The sequence below is a fragment of the Physeter macrocephalus genome, chromosome 14 (genome assembly GCF_002837175.3).
Source record: "Physeter macrocephalus isolate SW-GA chromosome 14, ASM283717v5, whole genome shotgun sequence".
In the NCBI taxonomy this organism is placed as follows: Eukaryota; Metazoa; Chordata; class Mammalia; order Artiodactyla; family Physeteridae; genus Physeter; species Physeter macrocephalus.
In genome coordinates this window covers 10,148,669-10,171,835 of record NC_041227.1, presented here as the reverse complement: position 1 = coordinate 10,171,835, position 23,167 = coordinate 10,148,669, and the positions used below count along the sequence as shown (strand labels likewise).

Genomic DNA, 23,167 nt, shown 5'->3' with positions numbered 1-23,167 from the left:
GTGTCCCCTGCATCGGCAGGCGGACTCTCAACCACTGCGCCACCAGGGAAGCCCTAGAGTTTTATCTGTATAGTTTTATATTTGTATTTTGTTTTCTGCTTAAGATGATTCTGGGTTCTATTTGGGAAAAGCAACATAAGGTTTTCAGAAAGTGAGTGAATTTAAAGAGAAGTGGTTGTATACAGCTACAGCAAAAAATCATGAGGGGCAGAGTTGCCCCTAGGGTGGGTGGGTGGGCAGGCGGGCCTGGGGAAATACTTTTTGTGGGGCTCCTGTCTTTATAAGCGATTTGAGTCATCCTCAAATCAATGTTTCAGCACCATTCTGGTGGCCCAATCCCACCCGATCCCACAAAAAATAAAAAGCCTGTGCTGGCCATTAGGGGCAATCTGCTCACCAGGAAGCTCTTCTGGCAACTGGCTGGGACCCTATAGGTGCAGGTCCTAGAGCTCTTTGGGGCATCTTGTGTCCTGTTGACCTTGTGCCCCAAAGGAAATAAATGGGAACGAGCTGGCCCCATCTGAGGGGGACGAGGGGCATCTCAAGCCAGAACTCACGCAGGACCCTGATATGCTTGGGACGCCCTACCCCACATGGTACTGCTGGTTCCAGGCACTGGAAGGGGGCTTGGGAAATCCCCAAGAAGGTATCCTCAGTGTAGAGTTATGGTAGGGTGAAGTGGTCCCTGAAGGTACAGGACCTGGGGCTGAGACGCTGCTTCCCTAGGGTTTAAGGGTAGCGCTGAAGCATGGGATGACATTTGAACCGTATTACATTCAGACTTTAAATAGAAATTTTTTCCAAACCTCGTATATGCTTTAGCTATAAGGAGAAAAAGCTGTTATAAGGAGGAAGCCAGCTGGAAAATTCTAGTATTTATAATATCTAATTCTGTTTGCGGGTTTGATGGTAAAAGATAATTTGGAGGGAACTTTGGAATTTTGTAAGATATTCAAGCAGAAGACTGTTTTGCTCTGCAAGTGACTGTTTTGCTCAGCTCAGTTCCCTGTAAATGCTCTGGGACCCTCTGCAGGCAGACCCAAGGTGGACATTATAAATTTGTTTACCTGGATGCTGCTTCTAAAGAGGTCTAGAGACACAGATTATAGCAGAGCTGCAGTGGAGGGAGCAGAGAGAGAGTCAGACAAATCCAGGTTGAGCTCATGACTCTTGTCACCTTGGGCTTCTGATGTGAGATGCAAATATCGGAGGTTAGATGTAAAACGGATAGTGCTGAGACCTCATAGGGCTGAGAGGAGCAGTAAACCCACACGTGGATGTGCACACAAAAAATGGTCCTTGATGTACGACTCAAAATGTAAAGGGGTATTTGAACAGCATCTCTAGAGAAGAAAAGATACGCCCAAAGTAGCCATTGCTTTCAACTGTTTTATTGCTAAACTATCATGATACAAGCCGTATAAAAATACTTTACATATAGCAAAAATAAACTACATTAAACTGAAGGTTAAAAACGTTTTGCATAGGAATGTGATGTATTCAGACTCCTTTTAACAGTCAAGATTTTCAAAACCTAAGCCTTCCAGTACCACCCCGTGGGAGAGACTTCTATTTGTTGGAGAATTAGCGAGGACATTCTCAACGTTTTCTCCCCTCTGAGGGCTGTAGAGGCAACAGGGGTGAGTGAGGTTCTTTGACAAGGTGTGTCAGGATGCTAAGCTTGTCCCAACCACAGCATCCATCCGTTCGGGCCAGAGTGCTGAAAGCACCTGCTAATAGAACAGCATCATTTGCATCCAAAGCCTGAACTAGGCAGGTGGAGTTGATTCTAACTGGCCAACAGCTGCATAAAGGCAGGGTGTTAAACCTTTCCTCCAGCACCCAACACGCCAGTTCACTTTCAGAAGGGCTGGCTTAGGGAGCCACCGCTAGCTCAACAATCACCAGAAATGTTTGTTTCTAAACAAACTGAGTTAAGACAGTGATGTTGGCTATAACTCAAGGCACTCATGAAAGCTGAGAGAAATTGATGTTTGTGATCAGTTTCATGTGATGCTGCTCTTTCATAAGCATTTAGTTGGAATGCAGGAAAACCACTTGCATTGGCTGCTTTGGCTCCATGAGACTGAATGCCCGAGACCCAAGCTTGGGAGATCCAAGGTTAAGATATGTTGGGTAGCTGCTAAGGGCCTGGCCCTCAAACGTGAGTTCAGGAAGGTTTACCCCGACTCGTCAAGAATGTCACAAGCCCTGTGCCACTTGTAAACGTAAAGCAAACAAAGCTGTTAACCAGACCCCTGACATCCTTTCAATTCTGAACAAATAAGAAGGTCTTGGAAAGGGTTTGACGTGAAAATAAACTCAAGCCTCCCCTTTAGTCCAGAGTGAGAAATGAGAACACATCAGCTTCCGATCTGTCTACACATGACAGCTCCCGCACTGGCCAAGGCTGGCTTCCTGAGAGGGATGGCTTGGCCACTGGATGTAAACAAGAAGGGCTACATCAGTGCTTCCCAGTTCTTAGAAAGAATCGACTTGATTCGTCTAGTCTGTGTCTTTGCTGGAAAACTCTGGATGTCCTTTGGGTAATGTGTACGGGGGGTTATCTACCAGGATTCAGTTAGCTCTGTAAACATTAGCCTGCACTTCTGTTCTAGGAACTCCCCATTACTCCTGTGTCTTTTTGAGACTCCCCATTACAACACAGGCAGTTTTGTCACATCAAAATCACCTACTAGGTCCCTTATTGGAGGGATCTAAACACCTTCCAGTTCTCAGTGACAAGATGGAGGCTCAGAGCTGAAGTCAGCAGTGTCCTCAAGCAACAAACAGGTGCTTCCTTCTTCCACGGAGCCATTCCCCCTCCTTTCTCTGGAGATGGTTTCTTCTAGCAGACAGGTGACTAACAGGCTCTGAGGTGGGCTTTTGTTTTGGGTTTGTTGTTTTTTTTTTTTTTTTCCTGGAACGATTAACAAATCTTCAAGAATACATCCTTTCGCTTAGGGAAAAAAAATCCTCACTGTATACGTAAAAAGAGACACTTGAAAAAGATTTCTGACCACTTATAAATATTTTCTAATTCCAACAAGGATGCGATATCTTGGGGACAGATAAAAAGCATAAAAATACAGATAAGAAAATAAAATTTAATACCATACTCATTAATTTGGGTTGCTATTATATATTATCAAGCAGCAGTATTTTTGTACAATACAGGAAGACTCAAACTTTGGAAATATACTACATTCAGCAACAGGGCAGATTGCTGTTGGAAGTGCTATATATTTACATTACCTTGGTTGTAGCAAGTACAAACCTCCACCTAACAGATCCTTCTAACACACGTGCAACACACCCATCTTGACAGTTTAGACATCCTTTTTCTTTCTCTTCGAGGACCTATTGCCTCTTCCCATACTGAAAATATTTCATGAGCAGTTTACTCTTGGCAAAACTTCCTCCTGGCATCTGTATCTGACAAAACTTTCTTGACTGCTGTCGAGTCTTACTACACATTCTCTTGCCTGTTTATGTCTCAAAACTAATGCTTTTGTTTCTTTCCTTTGCTATTTGGTATAGTTTATGAAAGTGCTTCCTATAATACCCAGCTAGGATGTCTTAGAAAAAGAGTTTGTGAGTGTCTTATACACACACACACACGTACATCTATACATACAGGAATGTGAACTACTAGGAGGCCCTTTGCACTAACATGGTTAGAATAGTGATGGAAAACGCATTAGTCCTTTTTCACCCCATGCACAATGCAGCTGAGCGACTGCTACAATAGCAGGAAGGCACTTGGGTAAAACATTCAGATAACTGAGGAAAGGCCAAATTCCCTCATGTGCAAAAAATGGCTCCCAGCCAGGTCAAGTGAGAACAAATCGCTCACCAAACGCTTGAACCCTTCCCCCGTGAAGTCAATATTGCTGGAGAGACAGTTCTTTAGGTAAAGCTGCTTGCATAAGGAACTCTTTATTAATGAGGAAGAATTTTGCATCCCAGAAGCTTTGCGATGGCGGTCAACTTCTTACTGGCATTCTGTTTGTTGAAAAGAATTTTGCTAAACTCTGCTTGGGGTGGGTGGAAAAGTCCCCTGTCCTTGGCGGGGGGTGGGGGGGGGATTGGGAGGGAAGAAATGCTAGGTCCTGACCAAAAGGGTACAGACATGTGCTGCATTCTGTCCCCTCTCTGGAGCCCCAAACACACCAGGCCGGGGTCACAGGTCCGGAGTTCCTGGCCCAGCTCTCAGAAAGGTTTTGATGACACAGCCAGGACTTAGAAAACCCACAGTGGGCCCTTAACTGCCACGATCCTCTTCGTAGGGTGATTTTTTCAGTCAACTCTGCTAGGCAGAAGGCCTGAGTACAGCCTTTTGAAGAGTGCCAGGAATATTTATTTACACTCTGTGTTTGATTACAGGGAAGCAATTAAATGGCTGAAAAGGAATCCCCAGTTTGTCCTGGGGTGTCTGCAATGAATGTAAACAAACATATCTGTGCGATTAAAAGCTCACCGGCCAAGAACGTGGAGGGTGTTATTCGTTTGCAAAAATTGCCCCCAAGGAGGAAGGCTTTGGCGGACCGTGGGTGCACTCAGAGGAGAGAAACACTCAGGGCTAAGCTGCACCCTCCATATGAGCGCATTCAAACTAAGGGCTGTGTGGGAGAGGATCTGCTTCTATTCAGATCACGTTTGTGCTGGATGAAGCAGCTAATGCAGAGGCGTTTTTGGGGCGGGGGGAGGGTTTCAATGGGTTCAGTTAAAAATAACCAATGAACTTTGGGGCCAAATCGTGAGCTTGAGTATCCCACTTTGAGTCTAGGCCAGAGAGGGAATTCAGCCTTTTTCCTCTTATCATGGGGGCGCCCACCCACCAAAGCACTTAGGCCTGCCAGCTGCCCTACTTTGCAACCGTTTTACTTAACAAAAATACCTGCACTTTTTTCTTCTTTTTTATTTTGGTTGCTTTAGCCCGTCTGCCGTTCCTTCTCAAAATTCAATGCACATGCTTGAGATTCTTCTTAACTACTTTCTGGAAAAGCACTTGGGCTGTTAGAGGAAAGAAAGCGGGAACATCAAAAAGCCGCGAAGCTTGTCCGGCTGCAGCGGATGCGTGCTCGCCTGGGTGACCTCCTCTAGTCCGTGACCGCGTGCTGCGGGGGGGAAGGGCAGCTAGCCAAGAGGCCCCCCCCCCGCCCCCGCCCGCCAGCTTGTTGAAAGCGGAGAAGAAAAAAAAGTGTACACATGTCATAATGCCGAGAAGCTTTAACAGGTGATCTTGTATGAGCCAGACTGTTTTTGATTCAGAAGCAGAACATTTAAAAATCGAGCTTGAGCTGTGGCCCATCCCTGGTGTGGACGGGCAATCCCTAGGGAAGATGGGCCGGCTTTGTTTCTCTTCAGCCTGTAAGCTGGGTCACGTTCCTTTGGTTGCTCTGTTGGAGAGCTCCTTTCCTTCCAAAGGTACAAGAGCTGTATCTGTGACCCAAAAAAGTGAAGGCAAGGGCTGGGGTTTAACTGCATCCCCATCTTCTGTCCCCCGAGTCCCCGGCTGCAGGCTCTCAGCCCTCAGGCGCATTCCAGCGGGTGGTCTGGTTCAGGATGTATTTGGGGTCAGCAGGCACTTAAGGTTGGGATGGGACACCTGAAAGTCAACCGAGATGCTCTTTGGGATTTAGAACAAGACTCAGAACGCACAGAGAGAGGAGGCGAGCTCCGGAATGGGGGTACCGGGGAGGACGGTGGGAGGCTCCGGCGTTAGCAATGTGGATGGTGTCTTGCTAATGGCTTCTTCTACGTCTGATTTCGGGCAGGAGGTCCTGAAAACTCCTTTCTGATAATTTCATTAACTACGAAAGAAAAGAGAGTAAGGGCGAGTGAGAGGGCACCCAAAACACAGGGATCAGGTTAGCTTTCTAGAACCTGATACAACCGGGCTGGCTTTTTTTTTAAAACATGTTTTCGTTCTTTGCAGTAATACATTTGACAATCTTTAACATAAGAAATGCCTTCCCACATCAGGACTCCTCCTCACCCCCCATGATGCTATTCTGTGGTATGGGTTTGTTAGTGAAAATGGCCCAAATGGTAACTTTGAAAAATTGCTGTGGCAGAAATGGAGCTGGGCCACAGGGCATGATCTAAGGAACACTTTCTCCCTCTTGTTATCGAATGCACTTCAGGTGCTCTACCGTATACCGAACTCTCTCTGTTATTACAAGATCCAGAAAATACCCACTCCATGACTAAAACACCGTTCCTTGACCCACAAAACTTACGACTCTCAAGAGGGGCCTTTAAAAAAAGTGGGTGGGACCGCCACAAAGACTAGCCATCAGTGTAAACATAACCTTCATCCCTTTCAGCGCAACCAGGAATTCCGCACCCCGCCCCCCGTTACCCCTTCTCGCTAGTGAAGGATCACACTCTGAGTCTTCTCAAGTACCCAGTGTCCTCAAGGGGCTCTGGAGTGTTCCATTACCCCCCGCCCCAGAAAGCTGCATGGAATCTAGCAGGGAACCAAGAATGCAATGCCGGCCAGGGGCATCAAGGAGCTGGCTCTGCTCTCCCACTCTGGCCACTTATCTGAGGCACCAGGTCCTAGGATCAAGGCAGTAAGGTCTTAGAATAGTGGCTCTTGCAAAAAGGCTTCCTTCAATGTGTTCTTGGGGAAAAGCTTGCCTTCAAAGGCAGCCCAGACACCAGGCAGGGGTGTGCACCTGCCCTAAAGTGTGTGTGTGCACTTTCGGCTTTACAGCTGGATTGTGTGGACTGGGCCCGGGAGCGGAAAAGGAGGCAGACCCCTCTGGGGTCCCGTAAAAGGTGGATGAATCTCCCCGCTCCTGGTGCCGGCACTCAATTCTTCCCACAGCCGCCACCTCTGTTTTCTCATCTCGGCCTCATCCTAAAGTTAGAGATGGGAGATGAGCAGTGAGGGTTAACTGTTGATGCAGAGTCCCTCCCCGCTGAGCTCGCCTACGTCCAGGGGGCTTTTCCCTGGAAAAGCCCTGCTTGGATGAGTCTGCAACTCCCGGAATAAGAAGAGAGCAAAAACACACTGCTCTGGAGCTGGATACGCTAGGTTTGACTCCTGGCTCCCTCACTCGACGGGCCGTGTGACTTTACCCCTCTGTGCCTCGGTTTTCTCATTTGTAGAGTGAGAAGCATCGTGTGTACCTTTTGGGGCTGTTGTGAGGATGCTGGGCACTGATGTGTATACAAGCTCCTAGCAGGAGGCCAGGTAACCGGTGTTGTGTAGCTGTCAGTTGTGTGATGGGTAGTGACACCCCACGCTTTGTGTTGGACTCTAAACCTAGTGCTTTACACCGGTGGGCTCTGTCTCGTGGCAGAAACCAAGGCGTCGCTCACTGTTCTTCAGACGTGTGCTGAAAGCAGGTGCGAGGGGAGCTCGAGAGTTCAGGTTCTGGAGCCAGGTGGCCGGGGCTGGAATCCCACATCTGCTTCCCTGCTCGCCCTTGTGATGTAACGGCTCTGTGCCTCAGTTTCCCCATCTGTAAACTGTGTATAAAAATATGACCTTCCAGGGCTTCCCTGGTGGCGCAGTGGTTGGGAGTCCGCCTGCCGATGCAGGGGACGCGGGTTCGCGCCCCGGTCCGGGAAGATCCCACGTGCCGCGGGGCGGCCGGGCCCGTGAGCCATGGCCGCTGAGCCTGCGCGTCCGGAGCCTGCGCTCCGCAGCGGGAGAGGCCACAACAGTGAGAGGCCCGCGTACCGCCAAAAAAAAAAAAAAAAAAAATGACCTTCCTTCTACAGTTGTTGAGGAGCTTAGATGAGATGACAGTGAGAAAATGACCACAGTCCCCGGCGTAGAGCAGATGTTGGTTCAGAGGGTGGTATGTGCATATGTATATATGTACGAGCACATGACACAGTATCTCTGGATGTTAATGGATGAGAATGTATGTATCAGAGTAACCACCGGCTCCAAAGTGTGGGAGTGGATCCACTGATAGGAACTCGGGGATGAATTCATGTGTTTGGCTAACCAGCTCTAACTGGGCCCTGACTGTGTAGCAGATACCAGCTGACTCCCAGGGCCCCCGCCCCCCCGAACCGGAGCTGGAGGAAGCAGGACCCCTCGCCTCTGCAGCCCCGGCCTCTGGGAAGTGTGCAGGGCTGGGCGGCCGGGGGGCCCTCAGTGAGGACAGCCAGGCAGGAGTGAAAGCACGTGGCCGGGGGAGGCGGGGTCGGTGCGGCTTCACACGAAGCTTTTCAAAGCCCGGATTCTGAAGGGTTTCCTGTTTTCTCAACCTAGGAAACGAGAGGAGTCAATCCTCAATGGAAATGTTCCACGGCCTCGGCTTTCTAAAAATAACTGCTGGGCAGAGCCACTGACACCACCGCCCTCGCCAAAGGGTCGTTTCCCTTCTCGGAGCTCGGGGCCAGGTTAGGGGCTGGGTGGGAGACGGTCTAGCTTCCCCCTCCCTTTGGATGGAAACCACCCTGGCTTTCTGAAAGCCACAGTCGAATCTAGAAAACTCGGGGGACGCTCTGCATGGGACCCCCTCGCGGTCGGGGTAGGGAGGTGGCCGGCCGCCCCGTCGGGCCCCAAAGCGAGGCCCACTCGCGCCCGCTGCAACCTCTCTGAGGGAGAGGAACCTTTTCTTTCTGAAACCTCAGAGCTCGTGCCCCTGGCTGTGGATGAGGAGAAACCTCTAGGGCAGAAGCGCCAGCTGGGTGGCGGCCACAGCAGTGCAGCCACATGGGTCTGCAAACGTGGGCTCCAAGTTCCCCGAAAGGGTGCCTGCCCGATCACTTCACCCCGACTGGAGAGGTCCCGCCTCTGCAGCCTCGCGTCTTTGGGTGGAAGGGAAAAGGGGGCATCGTGCTGCCCTTGCTTTGAATCAACTTCCCGATGTCACCATGGAACCTCTCCCTGGGAAGGAAAGGTGGTCTGCCCGTTCAGCAGCCCTGTCACCCCCTCTCTGTCACACCTTTAGTCTCACTTCCTCACTCTGGCCCACTACGTGCTTAAGGTTTCCTTTATCCAAAAACCCTGCTCTGGGCTTGTCTTGCCCCTGATCTGGTTCCTGCTGTGACCTCGCCGCCTACTGCCCTCCCCCCTCCCCCTCCCCCCTGCAGCCGACCACACGGGCTTCCGTTCTACGTGCTCCCCAGGCCGCACTCATGCCTCCAAGCCTCTGCCCTTGCTGGTCCCCTCGCCTCCTCTAATGCTTTCTTCCTCACTTCATTCGAGGCTCTGCTCAGTCTCCTCGGCCCCAGGCTCTGGGGACAGAGTCAGCAGTGCCGCCTGCCGCCACCCAGTTGTGATTGGTCTCCTTATCTCCTTTATATACCGGTTCCTGGCAGTTCACTGTTCTAGTGCTTTAGTTCTCTTGTTCCCCCACCGTACCCCTGGCTTTTGAAGAGTGCCTTGGTACATAGGAAGCGCTCAATAACATGTATTACTGAGAAAGCAGAAGCTTAGCAAGGGACTAAGTAGCCTCAGGTCACACTGTCTGCTCTGGGATTTGGCCCCAGGTCTGACTCTCAGGTCTGAGTGTGGAAACCCGCCCTGCTAGGTCACTGCCATCAGTATTTCATTCATCCGATAGATGTTTTGAGCATCTATCCTATGCCAATTTCTGCACCTCTTCTCCCACCTCTTCCCAAATCGGGCCATGGGCAGTTCTCCAAATGGTTCCTCTCTTGTCCAAATCCTGCCTTCCCTCCTGCCCCCTTTCCTGAGTATCACCTTTTCCCGGAAGCCTTCTCACATTCCTACATGGGGCCCTGACTCCCTCCAGAAGGAAACAGAGTTCTCAAAATGCTTTGCTTGCCTCCCTGTGCCATGTTATCTGAGTCGCTTGTATGCCCACTGTGCCAGGCATAGCAGCATGCGTACAGCAGGTGCCTAATGCATGCATCTTAGCCCACCACAAGGACCCCACACCATCAGCCTAGGTCACTTAGTTTAGGGAAGCTGACTTTTCCGTTATCCAATTGACAAACGGGTTTTTGGCCTGTTGTTTGCCTGGAGCTTTTTCTCCACAAAAGAATATAAGCCATTCACGTTTTTTCAGGGATAACAATGTGCCGGGCGCTGAACCAAGCACTGAGTTACTTCTCACACCAAACCTAGTAATACAGTCATCCTCGTTTTATAGATGGAGAAAGAGAGACAGGCAGTCACTTGGCACAGCAGGTGAAGGGGAGGCATCGGGATTTGAACCCATAGCCCCATTTTATTAACCTGTACATTATATGGCTCCACCATATAGGTAAAGAGATTGTGCTATGAGGTTTGCTAGCCATCACCTTTCTTCTGGGGCCCCGGAATCCTCAGCGTCTTTTGTGTGTCAGGAAAAGGCCAGAGCAGCCTCTGCGAAGTTAATGAGCAGAGAAGGCTGTGTGCTGAGTGGTGAAGGTGGTCACTGAGTATCACTTTCTTGGAACAGAATTGAGGCCAGTGGTGTTCAGTCTGCCACAAGCACCCCCGACCTTTTGTTACCCTTACAGAGAGACACCGTGATGAAAACATAGATGTTGAACATGGCTACAGCCTCAGGGTGATTTCTAAGCCTGACACCTAAGGCTGAAACCAGAAAGAAAGAAGACAGACGCATGTAAGTATATAAAAATTATACATTTTTCTTTAAAACTCCAAAAAAGACATCTGTAGTATATTCAGTATACATGACAAAGGTCATTCATATATAAAGAGGTGTTATAAATCAATAACAATTCTAATAAAAATGGCTACAGACATAAAGAGAGAATATAGCAGGGGTCAACAAACTTCTTCTATAAAGGGCCAGATAAAAATATTTTCAGCTTTGTGAGCTATATAGCCCCTTACTCAACTCTGCTTTTTTTTTTTTTTTTTTAACATGAAAGCAGCCACAGACAATATGTGAGCAAATGGGCATGGCTGTGTGCCAATAAAACTTTTTAACAAAACAGGCCAGGGGCCACATTTGACCTGAGATATGGTTTGCCAGTCTCTAGTATATATGCCAATGGCAAAGAAGAAAAAGAAAGCAAAGTGTTTTCTTCCCCTACTTTTCGGGGATGGCAATCCGGGGCAGCCAGTGCCTTTTACTATTATTGTTCATCCAACAACTCTGGGTTGATTAGTGGTAAATTTCTTAAAACTGATTTCTGCTGGCATCCCACTCTGCCCCAGGAATTTTCTGGTTCACTTGCGGGCCCGGACACCTGCGTGCTGACGTCTTTCTTTTAGCCAAGCTCGGAGGTTCCCAAAGCTCAGTTTGCAGAAGAATGGCCACTCAGGGTTACACACAGAAGCCCACACAGATAGACTTGAGGTGCAATTTAAGACTTTCTAGGGACTTTTGACTATTCTAGGCTTTCTGTAACTGCTGACTTTGGAACTTAATCCCCTGAGAAAGAAGCAACAGGAAGGAGAGGACGGGCCCCATCTTATTTCTCTCCCAAACCTCAAGCTTGTTTTCTGAAGTCTGGTTAGACTGTGTGAGGGCCCTCGAGAGCCTGGGGTCGGCCAGAGAGTCGCTCCTGAACCAGGGAGGCAGTGTTCTGGAGGCCAAAAGAAAGAATCTGAGAGTTAACACAGGCCAAGTCCCACCTGCCGCCCTTCTCCCGCGCTGCCTTGCTCCAGTCGGCCCTGGGACCTGTGCTGGGGAAGGGAGGTACCTAGACACTAGGGTGGCTGAACCAGAAAGCATGTGAAGTGTTCTCTGGATGCTTCTACCTTCTGTCCTAACTGCTCTCAGGGAAAGCTACTCTGAAGGCCCAGAGTGAACGCCAGGCTGAAACTCTGTGCCCTGAGCACCAGGCCTGTCTTCCCCACCAGCACGTGCAAAGGAGCTAAGAAGGAAAGGTGGCCCTTGGCCTTGGCTTCCCCTGTGACTTGGCTATCACAATGCTTTCACTTGCTAAGTGACTCCCCAGCCTTTTCTCCCCTCCCGGCCATCCCCACATGATCTGGGGGCACTTGGGAACTGAAGAAGAGCCTTCTAGAAGGGCCAGACTTTAGCGCGGCTCAGTGAAAAGGACAAAAACGCCTTGATAGGCCTGTAGCCCAAAGCTGTGGGTGGGGTCTGAAGCGTTCCATGATGGTAAATCCCCTCCCCTCTGAGGCCAGGCAGATCAGAGCCAGCTTGCCAGAGTTCCCAGGCCCCTGCAAGGTCAGAGCGTTGCCAAGTCCTAACATCAGGGAGGGAAGAAGCACATTAAAAAGGCCCTTTGACTAAGTGGCTGAGTCTCAGAGCTGATATTTCAGCTGCATTTTTGTCATCCTGACTCCCCGGATGCAGAGTTCTCAGGAGGGACTCTGGCTCCCGGTGGGTATCCAGCCAAGTTTCGCTGAGTGTTACTGGTGCCTTTTGCCTGTTGATGGTGTCTGAGAGTCACTGGTGGAGAATGTGCCAGGGAAACCCTCCCCCTGCTAAGGTTCATGCTTCTGTTGGGAAGTTTTGGTACTTCTCAGCAGGCCCCACCCTCTGGGAAACCAGGTTTGGGATGTCAGCTCCCTCCGCTGTGTGTGCTAATGGACGTGAAAGCTCATGGTTGTTCTAACTGGGTTTTCAGAGTGAGCCATCATGGTGATGCTGCAGAGGACTCGGGGTCTGGCCTATGATGTAGCAAACCCACTTTCACCAACAAACAGATGATCTGAGAGCCAAGGCCCAGCGGGACATCAGGAGGCACGTAAGCCAGCCATACTGATGCTGGATGATTTCTGGCGAGAGCTCACCGCATGCTGGGCACTGCACGTGCTACCTGATTCCAGTCATTGTGCAGAGAATTAAATAACAGCAGTGGCATCTAAACAGCTGAGGCAAAGAAAGGTAAAGCGACATCCTCGCTGTCCCACGTGGACTCTCTACCCCCGGAGCCTCCTGTTCCCTTCAGTCAAGTCTGCATTGGTTCCCAGGCTCTTCTGCGCAGGCCCAGAACCCAAAGTAGACGGAGGGGATCTACAGCTAAGGCGAGGGGCTCCACTGAGCTCAGTGGGAAAACCACATCCAGCTCTAGCCCAGGTCCAGAGCCTGGTTTCACATCCAGAAAGCGCAGGGCGAGGGGATGGTTAACCCCTTCCAAAGTGCACAAGAAGGCCCCCTGGGGGGCTGGTGTGCGTGGAGCTTTGAGTTGATGAGATCAAGACTGGAAATTACCTAAGCACAGGGCACTTGCAGAGGTTCCCAATCCACCTGCCCCCTCTCTCGTTCCCCAATGCAGACCGCCCTGCCGTTGACGGAGAGCCTTCCTCAACTGGAAACACCAAGCAAAGTGTACAAGACCGAAAGGGAGCTGGCTCAGGGCAGGAGCAGAGCTGCCAAAGGCTGGAACCCGGCGCTGCTGCCTTCTCCCTGGAAGAGGGTGATGGGGCCACTGGGAGAGCATGCAGATCCCCATCGCCACCCCTACTCCCCACCCCGACCTCCAGCCTCTGAGAATCTCAGGTATGTCCCCTGGGGGTTCCCCCTTACAGAGTGGTGGGGTCTAGCCCTTAAGAGTAGGAAATGTTGGAAAATGAGAGAGGGCCTTCAGGTTGTAAAGTTTTCTTTTACTCAAAAAAAAAAAAAAAAATCAAGTTAAGGAAACACACAGCTGGAAAACAAAAGGAAAGGCAGAAGATATCAATTACCTTTAACTTTGATTTCTTGGATCAAAGATCACAGTCATTCTGTTTCATAATATGTTTTGTATCCAGCTAAGGTGTGTGTCTATCAGCTCTGAAAAAGATTTGCAAAACCATTTTTGAGAAGAAAAAAAAAATCACCTTCGACCTCTTATGCTTCCAACTCATGCTAATATCATCCATTTAATGAGTAGCTCTTCACCCAGGGCCGCTGAGAACCCAGGATAGAACTCAACCCTCTGGCTGTAGTTTAAGCCCCAATTCTATATCGTCTTAACATCTGTGCCAGAATTAACCCCAAACCAGGGTAATAATCACTGAGATGAGGGCCTTTGTACAAAGAAATGGGGATCTCTGAAATCAAAGTTCATCAGCAAGATTATGGTGGTTTGGGATTTTTTTGTTTTTTAAAGCAAGACAAAATGGCTCGGTTGCTGGCATGTCATGCAGTTTCAAATCATGGCCAACGAAGGAGATAAAATAACACTGGCAGCTGTGGCAGAGCACATCAGAAAATCAGCATTTCACGATGGAGCTACTCAAATGTAATTCTCCTTCATTTGACCCCTGCTTCCTTCTTACGAGTGATACAACCTCGGTGGGCATACAAATTCATAAGACTGTACACTTTCTTCCTGTTTTTCTCTGGTTGGCAAGTTACTATTTTTATAGCCCCTGCCCAGTCAGAGCACTGAAGGCACTTAGAAAGGAGACAGGAGCTATATATTTGACAGGCATTCAATTATATCACATTTTCTCTTCAATTTTAAATAATCTCTTTTCCTTTCTCAGTCCTTTCTCAATCCCTTTTCAATGGCCAGGTTAGAAGGCCAGAGTCCGTTTTGAGTGCTTGATGTAGAAATATTTTCTGGAATGAATTTCTTGCAGGGAGTAATCCCACCTCTTGCTAGATGTCGCTATACTTGCATCCTTAGGTAAACCAGAATAGTCTCTCAAAAGGCATGAGCTCTCAACTCTCATCTTCGAGGCAGAGAACACTCAATAATGAGGTCTTTTCTGCAGTTGCAGGCCTAGACTCCCACGTGTTGGGCTCCGATAGGGTTAGTCACGGGCTGCTGCCGCCCAGGACAAAACAACCACCTCCTCAGTAGGGGCTCTGAACACAGTTTGGACCATGCATTTCAGGCCATCCCTTGAAGCAGAAAGGCCCACTGGCAAATCCAGGTGCCCGTGGCCCGAAGGCAGCTCCCTCATCACACTTGCCTGTCTCTACTACACACTGGCTGGTTCCAAACCCAAGAGCAGAGGATTGTCTGACCACTCCCTCAGGGCCTTAAAAAAAAAGCCTCTATCCTGACAGTGGCCAAATAATGTTTTCAGCCTGGACCTCACCCCCCTCACCCCTGAACTTCAGACTTAGATATCGAACTACCGGCTGGGCATCTCAAACTTAACACGGCCAAAACCAATCATCTCCTGCTCATCACAATCATCGCTGCCCTGCCACCTGCTCCGCTCGTCCCATCACAGGAAACGCACACTCCCCTCTTCCGGGTGTTCAGGTCAGTCTTGGTCACAGCCCCCATCCCCTCCATATGCAAATGCTTCTGGATTTACCCTCAAAATAACATCCAGAAACTAACAGCCTCTATCAATCACCTCACTGCACTGGAAAAAAAAAATAGCTAAGATGTTTGCACTTTATCCCTCTGTACACATTCAAGTAGCACTTAGTGGGGACCAGGTGCCATCTACGCGTCCAAGGTCACACCCTTGGAGCAGCACCTTTGAATCGAGGCGGAAGCCCAGGTACCAGGCTTTTAATAGTAGGGGCCATTCCCCGGGAAGCCCACGCCTGCTCTGGCTCCACGCCCGCCCCCTGGTCAGGTTTGTCTGTAGACTTTTGAGGTGCAGCTTCCTGTTTAGTCATGAAGCAGACACTTTAATCGTCTATTTCCTGGTGGGAGGCAGGTACCAGGAGCCAGAGGAAGGGCCTGTTTTAAATTCAACTAAGACCTTTGCCCCGCTCTGTAGGGGGCTGTTCACGTGCCTTATTTAATCCTCAGTCATCTCTGGGGGTTGGGGCTACTATGATGCCCATTTCTCAGGTCAAGTTACTGAGGCAGAGAAAGATGGAGTGACCCTTCCAGGAACGGCCCCAGCTCGGTGGGTGCTAGTCCCAGGTCCGGGCTTCCACATGTGTAAAATCATCAAGCTGCCCTGGAGGCTGAGTTAAAATGTAGTTTTGCATCAGAAGGGCTCGACACAAAAGCACTCTGTCAATACACCTGTGTAAGTCTCACGACCTCTCTCTGAGCCTCACTTTCCCCACAAGACGGGGATCAGAATACCTCCCTGGAGAGACGGCTGTCAGGATTGAAGGAGATGATGTAGCTGGCTTATTCATGGACAGATGTTTACTAACTCTGCACTACGGACCTGTAGAGAAGACGGAAGAATGAGAGAGAAGATGTGGAAGGAGACAGACCAGTCCAATCCACTCCTCTTCCACTAACCAAGAATACAACGCTAGTTCCCTACATGTTTAAAGAAGAAGTCTGTTCCATTGATCAGCTGTTAGTAACGTGGAGGTAGACATCGAGAGAGAAGACAGCATCTCGACTTATGATATGTTACCGAGGTGACACCTAGAAACCCGCCCAAAGACGGGGAGAGAGGCCTCTGGTCCCAGAATCACTCCCCCATTGTTGTGGTCTTTTATGAGGCTACCGCTGAAGACCTACACGGTGATGGTACATTTTTTACAATCCTCGCCATAAATCGGTGAATTGTCCTGCTAGTCTCATGGATTAGGTGATCATTTAGGATATGGATTGGAAATGGTTCGCTGATTAATCAACACGGATAATTAACACGAAAGTGCAAGGCGTCAACAGATAAAATACGAAAATCTGTCACCCTGACAAATTCTACGACTAGCTTCCACCCTCCTGAGAGCACAGGCACACCTCTAAATGGGATGGCATCAGAGGAGAAAACCTCTGTGCGTCTGCATCGTAGGGGTTAGACTGGTCTGAGGTACGTTCAGTTTACTGGTTCTTTAATGAAAACACCGGGGTCCCTCCCGACCTGTGTAGAACGCGCTACCATCTTCTCCATCCTCCGCTTTTTCCATGATTACACGTCAACTTACAAGCTAGGGAGAAACAACTCAGACGTTCTCTAAGCTAAGCTGCCCTGCGAGGGAGGACTAGCCAACTGTATGAACTCAGACCTGAGTTGAGCTGAGCTCCTCTGCCTGGTCCTTTTCTCCAATTCAGCAGAATTTCTTCCGATTACATGCAGCTAAGAGGCACCTCTCCTATCAAGCAACCACAGGGCTTCTAAGGTAGCAACCACAGGCAGGAAAGCATTCTAAACAAACCACGGCTTGCCTCCTGGTCCTCCTGAAGCTTCATCACGGCCTCGGCCCCAAAGCAAGCACTGCAAAATGAGCTGCTGCCTTTCAAAAAGAAAACAGAAGCAAAAAGAAAAGCACTTGTTACTACATCCAGCTGAGATTCGGGAAAGAAACTGATCCAAACCCACAGTTCAGCTCAGCCTGCAACCACAAATGAGATGATAAAATAAATACCTAATTGTTTGGGAAGCCATCTTTCTCGCTGGAGGTTGGAGGAATTAACCAAACATTTCTGTTAAGACATTTGCACTTCCTTAGCCTTGCGTGTGCAGCAGAGAGAACTGAAGGCGGGTCAGACACGCCAGGTGGGTTAAGAGGGGGAAGCGCAGAGCAGGAAGAAACATCTCCATCCTGAGCTACTTTCCCCACGTCACAGAATCTCACAGAAGTTCCGCGAAGCCTTTGAAGAAGAGGTCCAAAACCCCAGGCCTGCCTCACGTGAACTTTCCTTCAAAAAACCAGCACAGCCCCTGCTGCTTGCAACAGATTCGCTGGATATTTATTGAATCTTCTAGCCTAGTCTGCACCTCACCCTTCCATAAATTCACCTTCCAGATCATTCTATGTCCTCCCAACGTGTCACGACCAGCTCACAGCACGGCACCACCACCCCACTCCCCGCAATCAAGAAGGGCACCCGTACATACATCCCCGTGTTTCTAAAGCCCGACATAAGCCCACGTGCTGTAAGGAGGCAGCCCGACCCACTTCACGCTGCCATCAGTCTTAGGCATTTTGTCCTGAAATTTTCCCCCGAGAACTGAGCAGCCCGACCCACTTCACGCTGCCATCAGTCTTAGGCATTTTGTCCTGAAATTTTCCCCCCGAGAACTGACTGACCTGCAGACCGTCCCCACGTGCACTCGGCAAGCCCTAACTACAGGACCCACCTGATAGCCCACCAGCCTGCAGAGGCGGATGGAGGACGATGGTGCAGGGCCAAGCGCCTGAGTGATGGCGAGATAAACCTGGGACCCCTGGGCTCCCCAGCCCACCCCCTTCCAGGCCCAAGAAGTCACATAGCTGCCTGGAAAGAAATTCCACCAGGTCCATGCCGGGACCAGACCCAGTCCTAAATTTCTCCAACTGAGATTCACAGGCCCAGGCCTGGCACAGATGGCCAACTCAAAGGCCGCCTGGAGTGACCAGCAAGGACTGTGTGTGTGACATTACACCAGGTGTCCCTAAGATACCTTAACTCTCCCAGGACATGCAGACAGAACCCTAACTCCTGACTCAGCCCCCTCGATCAAACCTTCACCTGTACAGTCCTTGCTGAGGACTGAACTGTGTCCCACAAATTGCCATGTTGAAGCCCTAACCCCCAGTGTGATGGTATTTGGAGGTGGTCCTTTGGGGGGTGATTTGGGTTAGATGAGACCATGAGGATGGGGCCCTCAGGATGGGATCGGTGCCCTGTAAGAAGAAAGACCAGAGAGCTTGTATGCTCACTCATTGGGCCCAGCGAGAAGGCATGCAGGCTCACCAGCACCCGATCATACAGGCACCCTGATCTCAGACTTCTGGCCTCCAGAACTATGAGAGGATAACTTCTGCTGTTTAAGCCACCGGGTCAGTGGAATTCTGTTATGGCGGCCTGAGCGAGGACAGTCCTGTAAGCGCTGCTCTACCCAAGACCGTTCCTCTCTAATATCTCAAGGTGTGCTCACAGGGCAGGCATCTGCTGGCAAAGCAACCGAGGTTAAGTGATTTGCCCAAGGTCACACTCCGAGGCAGGGTTTGAACAAGGAGCAGGCACTGCTGTGGCCCCAGTGTCCTCCACACCCCTAAACACACACACACCTTCATGCCATGTGGCTCTGTGCCAGCAAAACCCCCCTCTCCCTGCTGTGATATCCAAATCCCACTTCTCTGCCGCCATCCGGCCTCAACTGCTGCCCGGGATCCTCTGGCCAACAGCCCCTTCTCCCTTCCCTGCCCTCCACTGACCTCACAAATTCGGCCTTTCTGTGTCTGGTAAGGTGGTAAGTGTCTGAGGGTGGTGGCCACAGATGGCCCGGCGCAGGGGCTGAGCACAGCAGTGAGGGGCTCACACCAGGGCAGAGCCACAGGGAAACACACAGGTGGGAGCCAGACTGCTGGGGTCCAAGTCCAGCCTGCCATGCCCTGCCATGGATTTGAGGCAAGCCCTGACCCCCTCTGAACCTGCCCTGCAAAAAGTGGGCAATGACGGTTCTTAACAACTTTAGAGGGAATCGATGAGTAGACACATGACAGGTGCTGTAAACAGCGTCCGACACGTTGTAAGTACCCCACATTCACTAACGGAATGTGAGTCAATCGTTTCACTTCTTGGGCCTCAGTTTCCTCATCTGTAAAATGGGAATAATAATGTGCATCCCAGAAAGACGTTGGGCAATGCATACAGTTGGAACGATGCCAAGTTAACAAAAAAAAAAAACCCATGTTAGCAGCTGTTCCTATTAACATTGTTAGTATGCATTAGTCCACCCCACAGAGAACATGTGGTTAACACAATGAATTGACTGGTGACCAGGCCACCCTCTCTCACCAAAGCACTTTCACCTTGGAAGCTATTTCTGAATTTTCAGAGTGGGTGGGTCTGAGGTCAGCCCGGCTCCTAGAGGTGCATTTTTACATCCTGCCAAGGGGGGCCCCCTCCCAGGCCACCCCACATGGTGTGCTGGGCTAGTGACACAACAGCCTCTGAGTCACCAATGTTCTGCAAACCAGAGGCCTCCGGAAGCCAGCCCTGGCAGCAGGCCCGCACGGCCCCCAGCAGCCGACATCTTACCAGCAAGACCTTGGGGCTTACGAGAAAAATGCCGCACCTCGTCCCAAACTGTCCTCAGCTCTCAGGATGAGTAAACATGGCAGTTTCGAGTAAGAAGCCTAGGTGCTAACTGGGAGGAGGGCAGATCAGCTGCAGCCAAGAAGGTGCCAAGCCCTGAGGGGTAGGAGGAGGTCCCCTGCCCTGAGCCAGCCTCCAGGGAGACGCACTCATCCTTCATCCTGCTCTGGTCCAGCAACATGAGACAGGCCCCACCTCCCAGCACAGCTTCTTGGGGCCTTCATGCCAGCATCCACCCTCAGGCCCACCCTCCACTCAAATCAGACTTCACAATGCAGAACTCCAAATCCACATGCAACACAACTCCATCAAGGCCGAGAGAGAGCGGTGCCTGAGCTGCTCCCCAGGCATTGACAGGGGCGCCTGGCCACTTGGAAAGACTTTGCAGGGAGCGGGGGGCAGGTGGCCAGGTTCATCTCCACACTTTCTAAAGGACCACGTGTGCACGGGCTGATAAAGCAACATTTAGTGGCACCTTCTATGCAGGACCACAGCTTTCATATATGTCATCTCATTTATGGCCACCGACGGTTTTGTGGGCACACGCCAGTGTTCACAGAAGCTTAGCATTAGCTGGATCAGGGTGAACCCCGCCTTTCCCTTGCACATGGTTACCATGGTGATGGATCCTGGTTTTGGGGCGGGCAGTTAGCATGGCTCAGGCTATAAGGACCCTGTATCTTGAAGCTCAAGACATGGAACCATCAACCCCTCACTGGGTTGTCATCACCCCATGAGGGCAGGGACCTCTTCTCTCATTCACTGCCATGACCCCAGCACCCAGGACAGAGCCCAGCACACAGCAGGTACTCAATTAATTTTCCTGGAGAGATGGTTGAATGCATGAAACACAAACTCCAAATTGATTTGGATTTAACCAGAATTTGCCCAGTTGAGTCTGGTTTTTGACGGTCTCCCGGAGCTGGTCTGAAACTCTAGTAGGAAGGTTGCTGGCCAGCTTGTTCTATTAGTTGTAGATGAGACGTCCGGATACATGTAGTAGAATAATAATTACCATTATTTTATTAATTTATATAGCACTTTCTACAAAGCACTTCACATATATTTACTCCTCACATATATTTACTCCTCATGGTAATCCCACAGAGTAGGTATTAACTGTCCCCATTTTACAGATGATGAAACTGAGGCACAGAGAGATTAAGGAACATACCCAGCTTATACAGCTACTAAGTCGCGGAGCCAGGATTCAAACCTACCCAGTCTGGCTCAAGCTATTGAAGATGGGAATTCTTTTGTAATTATCATCTGGCAGTCAGAATTTGCTTCTTTTGAGTGCAACTCTGAACAAAGACTGGTCCTCGGGAGACCCCAACTTTTATCAGGGTTACCCAGTAGAAGTCACCCATATAGTACTCAAGGAAAAACGGGGGCGAGCTAACATATATGTTGACTGTAGTTAATCTGGGGGATGAGATTTAAGAAGCCAAGAGTGACTTGGCCCCTTTGGGACCACGATGCCAAGCCCGGGGTACATATCTAAAAGGTGAGATGGTGCTAGATTTTCATAAGACTTAAAGTAGAGCCAAGGCCTGGGGTTCAGAGACAGACGGCAGCTTCCCAGTTGTGACTGGAGCCATCCCAGCTTGCTTCTGTTGGCAGTATTCTCCCGCAGAAGAGGAAAGTTGAAGCTCACGCCTCACAAAACCACCAGCAAGCTGTGTTTCTAGATCTAAGGAAACCAAGCCTTCCCGTGGTGTCCATCTGATTCTGGCTTTGGGCTCTGATGGCATATAAGGCACCCTCTCTCCAAAGAAAGTATAACCGTCTTAGCCTCCACAGTCAGGGGCCTATCTGATGGGGAAATCCAGGTTATCCCAGAATGTGACAGAGGTGAGTGGCTGCCTCTATCTGCAACTATCCACAGCTGGACACCCGCTGGCTTTCTAGTCAGAATTGCATTTGGATGGACTTTCCCAGCCAGCACCAACCCACTGCTGGGACCCAGGGACCCCACTTGACCTTGGGAAAGGCCATTCCTTTGAGATCAAAGAGTATGCATTTCTCTTCCTCACTCTCCTCTAGTCCCCCCAGCCTTCCTTCTACACTCTGAATGCACCAAGTATACTTCCACCACAGGGCCTTTGCACTTGCTATTCCCTCTACCAAGGGTGCTCTTTCCTTAGATATTTGCAAGGCTCTATCAGCAAGATCTCTGCTCAAATGTCACCTCCTCTGGGATGCTTCCCTTATGGAACAGCAGGCCCCCCATGCCACACACCACTTCTCTATTCCCCTCCACCCTGCTTTACCTTTTTCCATAGCACTTATTCTAGCTGGTGTTATCGTTTATGTTTAGACTGCGAGCTCAAAGAGGGCAGGAACTTTGAGCCTTCGTGTTCCCTTCAGTGTCCCCAGTGTTGACCTCATCATGGCCAAATGTGGGGTATTGTAACATCCGTCTCAGTAGAGCAGATTCCAAGAGAAATCATGCTTTGCTGTCATAAGGGAGAAGCCAGGGCTTCTGAGTTTTGGATCACGCTGTCCCCTGCGTGGCTCCTTATCTGACCAGTGAAATCCTGGCTCCAAAGTTCCACAAGGCCCACACCACCCACAGAGCACCTAGCACCGAGGGTGGTACACAGCTGGCTTATTAAACCATGCCGCAAATGGGCTTAAGACTGTGGAATCTGGAACCCTCAACCTTTGTTTTCCACTCAGTCCAACTTCAAGGAGGAGAAACTGTTTCTCCATTTGTGAACATCTCTATCCTGAGCCCATTGCATATGCCAACTGGGATGTGGCTAGAAATGGCCCATGAAGAGACCTTAGCAGGAGGCAGGTTTTAAGAGTAGCATATCCTCGGGAAACTGGAGACACTTAGAGATGGGTGGGTCAGCCTTTCCAACTACAGCCCTCTGTCATCTCAACCCTGAGGATGCATCCACTGAGGCCACGAAACGTCGAGGGGGGCGGTGGGTTTAGGGACCCCCCCCATGATGAGCTTGTGAGGTGCAGCCCAGCCCACGCCGCAGGGCTGGTGGCCAGAAAGACAGCAAGCCCCTGTGAGAAGTGGCTCTAGCTTTACTTCTGTTATAAAAGATGACCTTGAGCAGGTTTTAGAAGGACCCCACAAACACTCAATACTGTACAATATCCATTTTCCCCCATCTGAGCAAAGGATTCAATGATCTAAAGTTGACGGAAAGATTCAGTGCCATGCTGTGGAGCCTGACAGGCTGACTCTCCAGCGTGTCTGCAGAAAAGCAACAAGACGCTTCTGGGGTAACAACAAGCTGGGGGCTAAACCCACCAACAGGCTAGACTATCTACAAAGCGGCTGTTATTAAGAACTGGGGACAAACTCTCCTATGGAACAAAGCCGAGAGAGCAGGAAGGGGCCTGCACTTCCATGGAAACGATATTTACAACATGGATG

General features: G+C 50.0%; 1 protein-coding gene across 7 annotated transcripts in view; it reads right to left on the bottom strand.

The window, feature by feature from the left end:
* Positions 1-1,385: 1,385 nt before the first annotated feature.
* The window catches only part of NFATC2 (nuclear factor of activated T cells 2), a 161,037-nt gene continuing 139,255 nt past the window's right edge, over positions 1,386-23,167 (bottom strand). For 4 of the 7 annotated variants that reach the window (XM_007129001.4, XM_007129003.4, XM_028498430.2 and 1 more), the window contains exon 10: positions 1,386-5,816. In XM_007129001.4, the coding sequence (XP_007129063.1) occupies positions 5,761-5,816 (56 nt within the window). In that variant the 3' untranslated portion in view covers positions 1,386-5,760. Of the gene's footprint in view, positions 5,817-13,558; positions 13,647-16,792; positions 16,973-23,167 lie in introns of those variants that run through there. The other 3 variants (XR_003682787.2, XM_028498433.2, XM_028498434.2) reach the window with 3 other exon arrangements.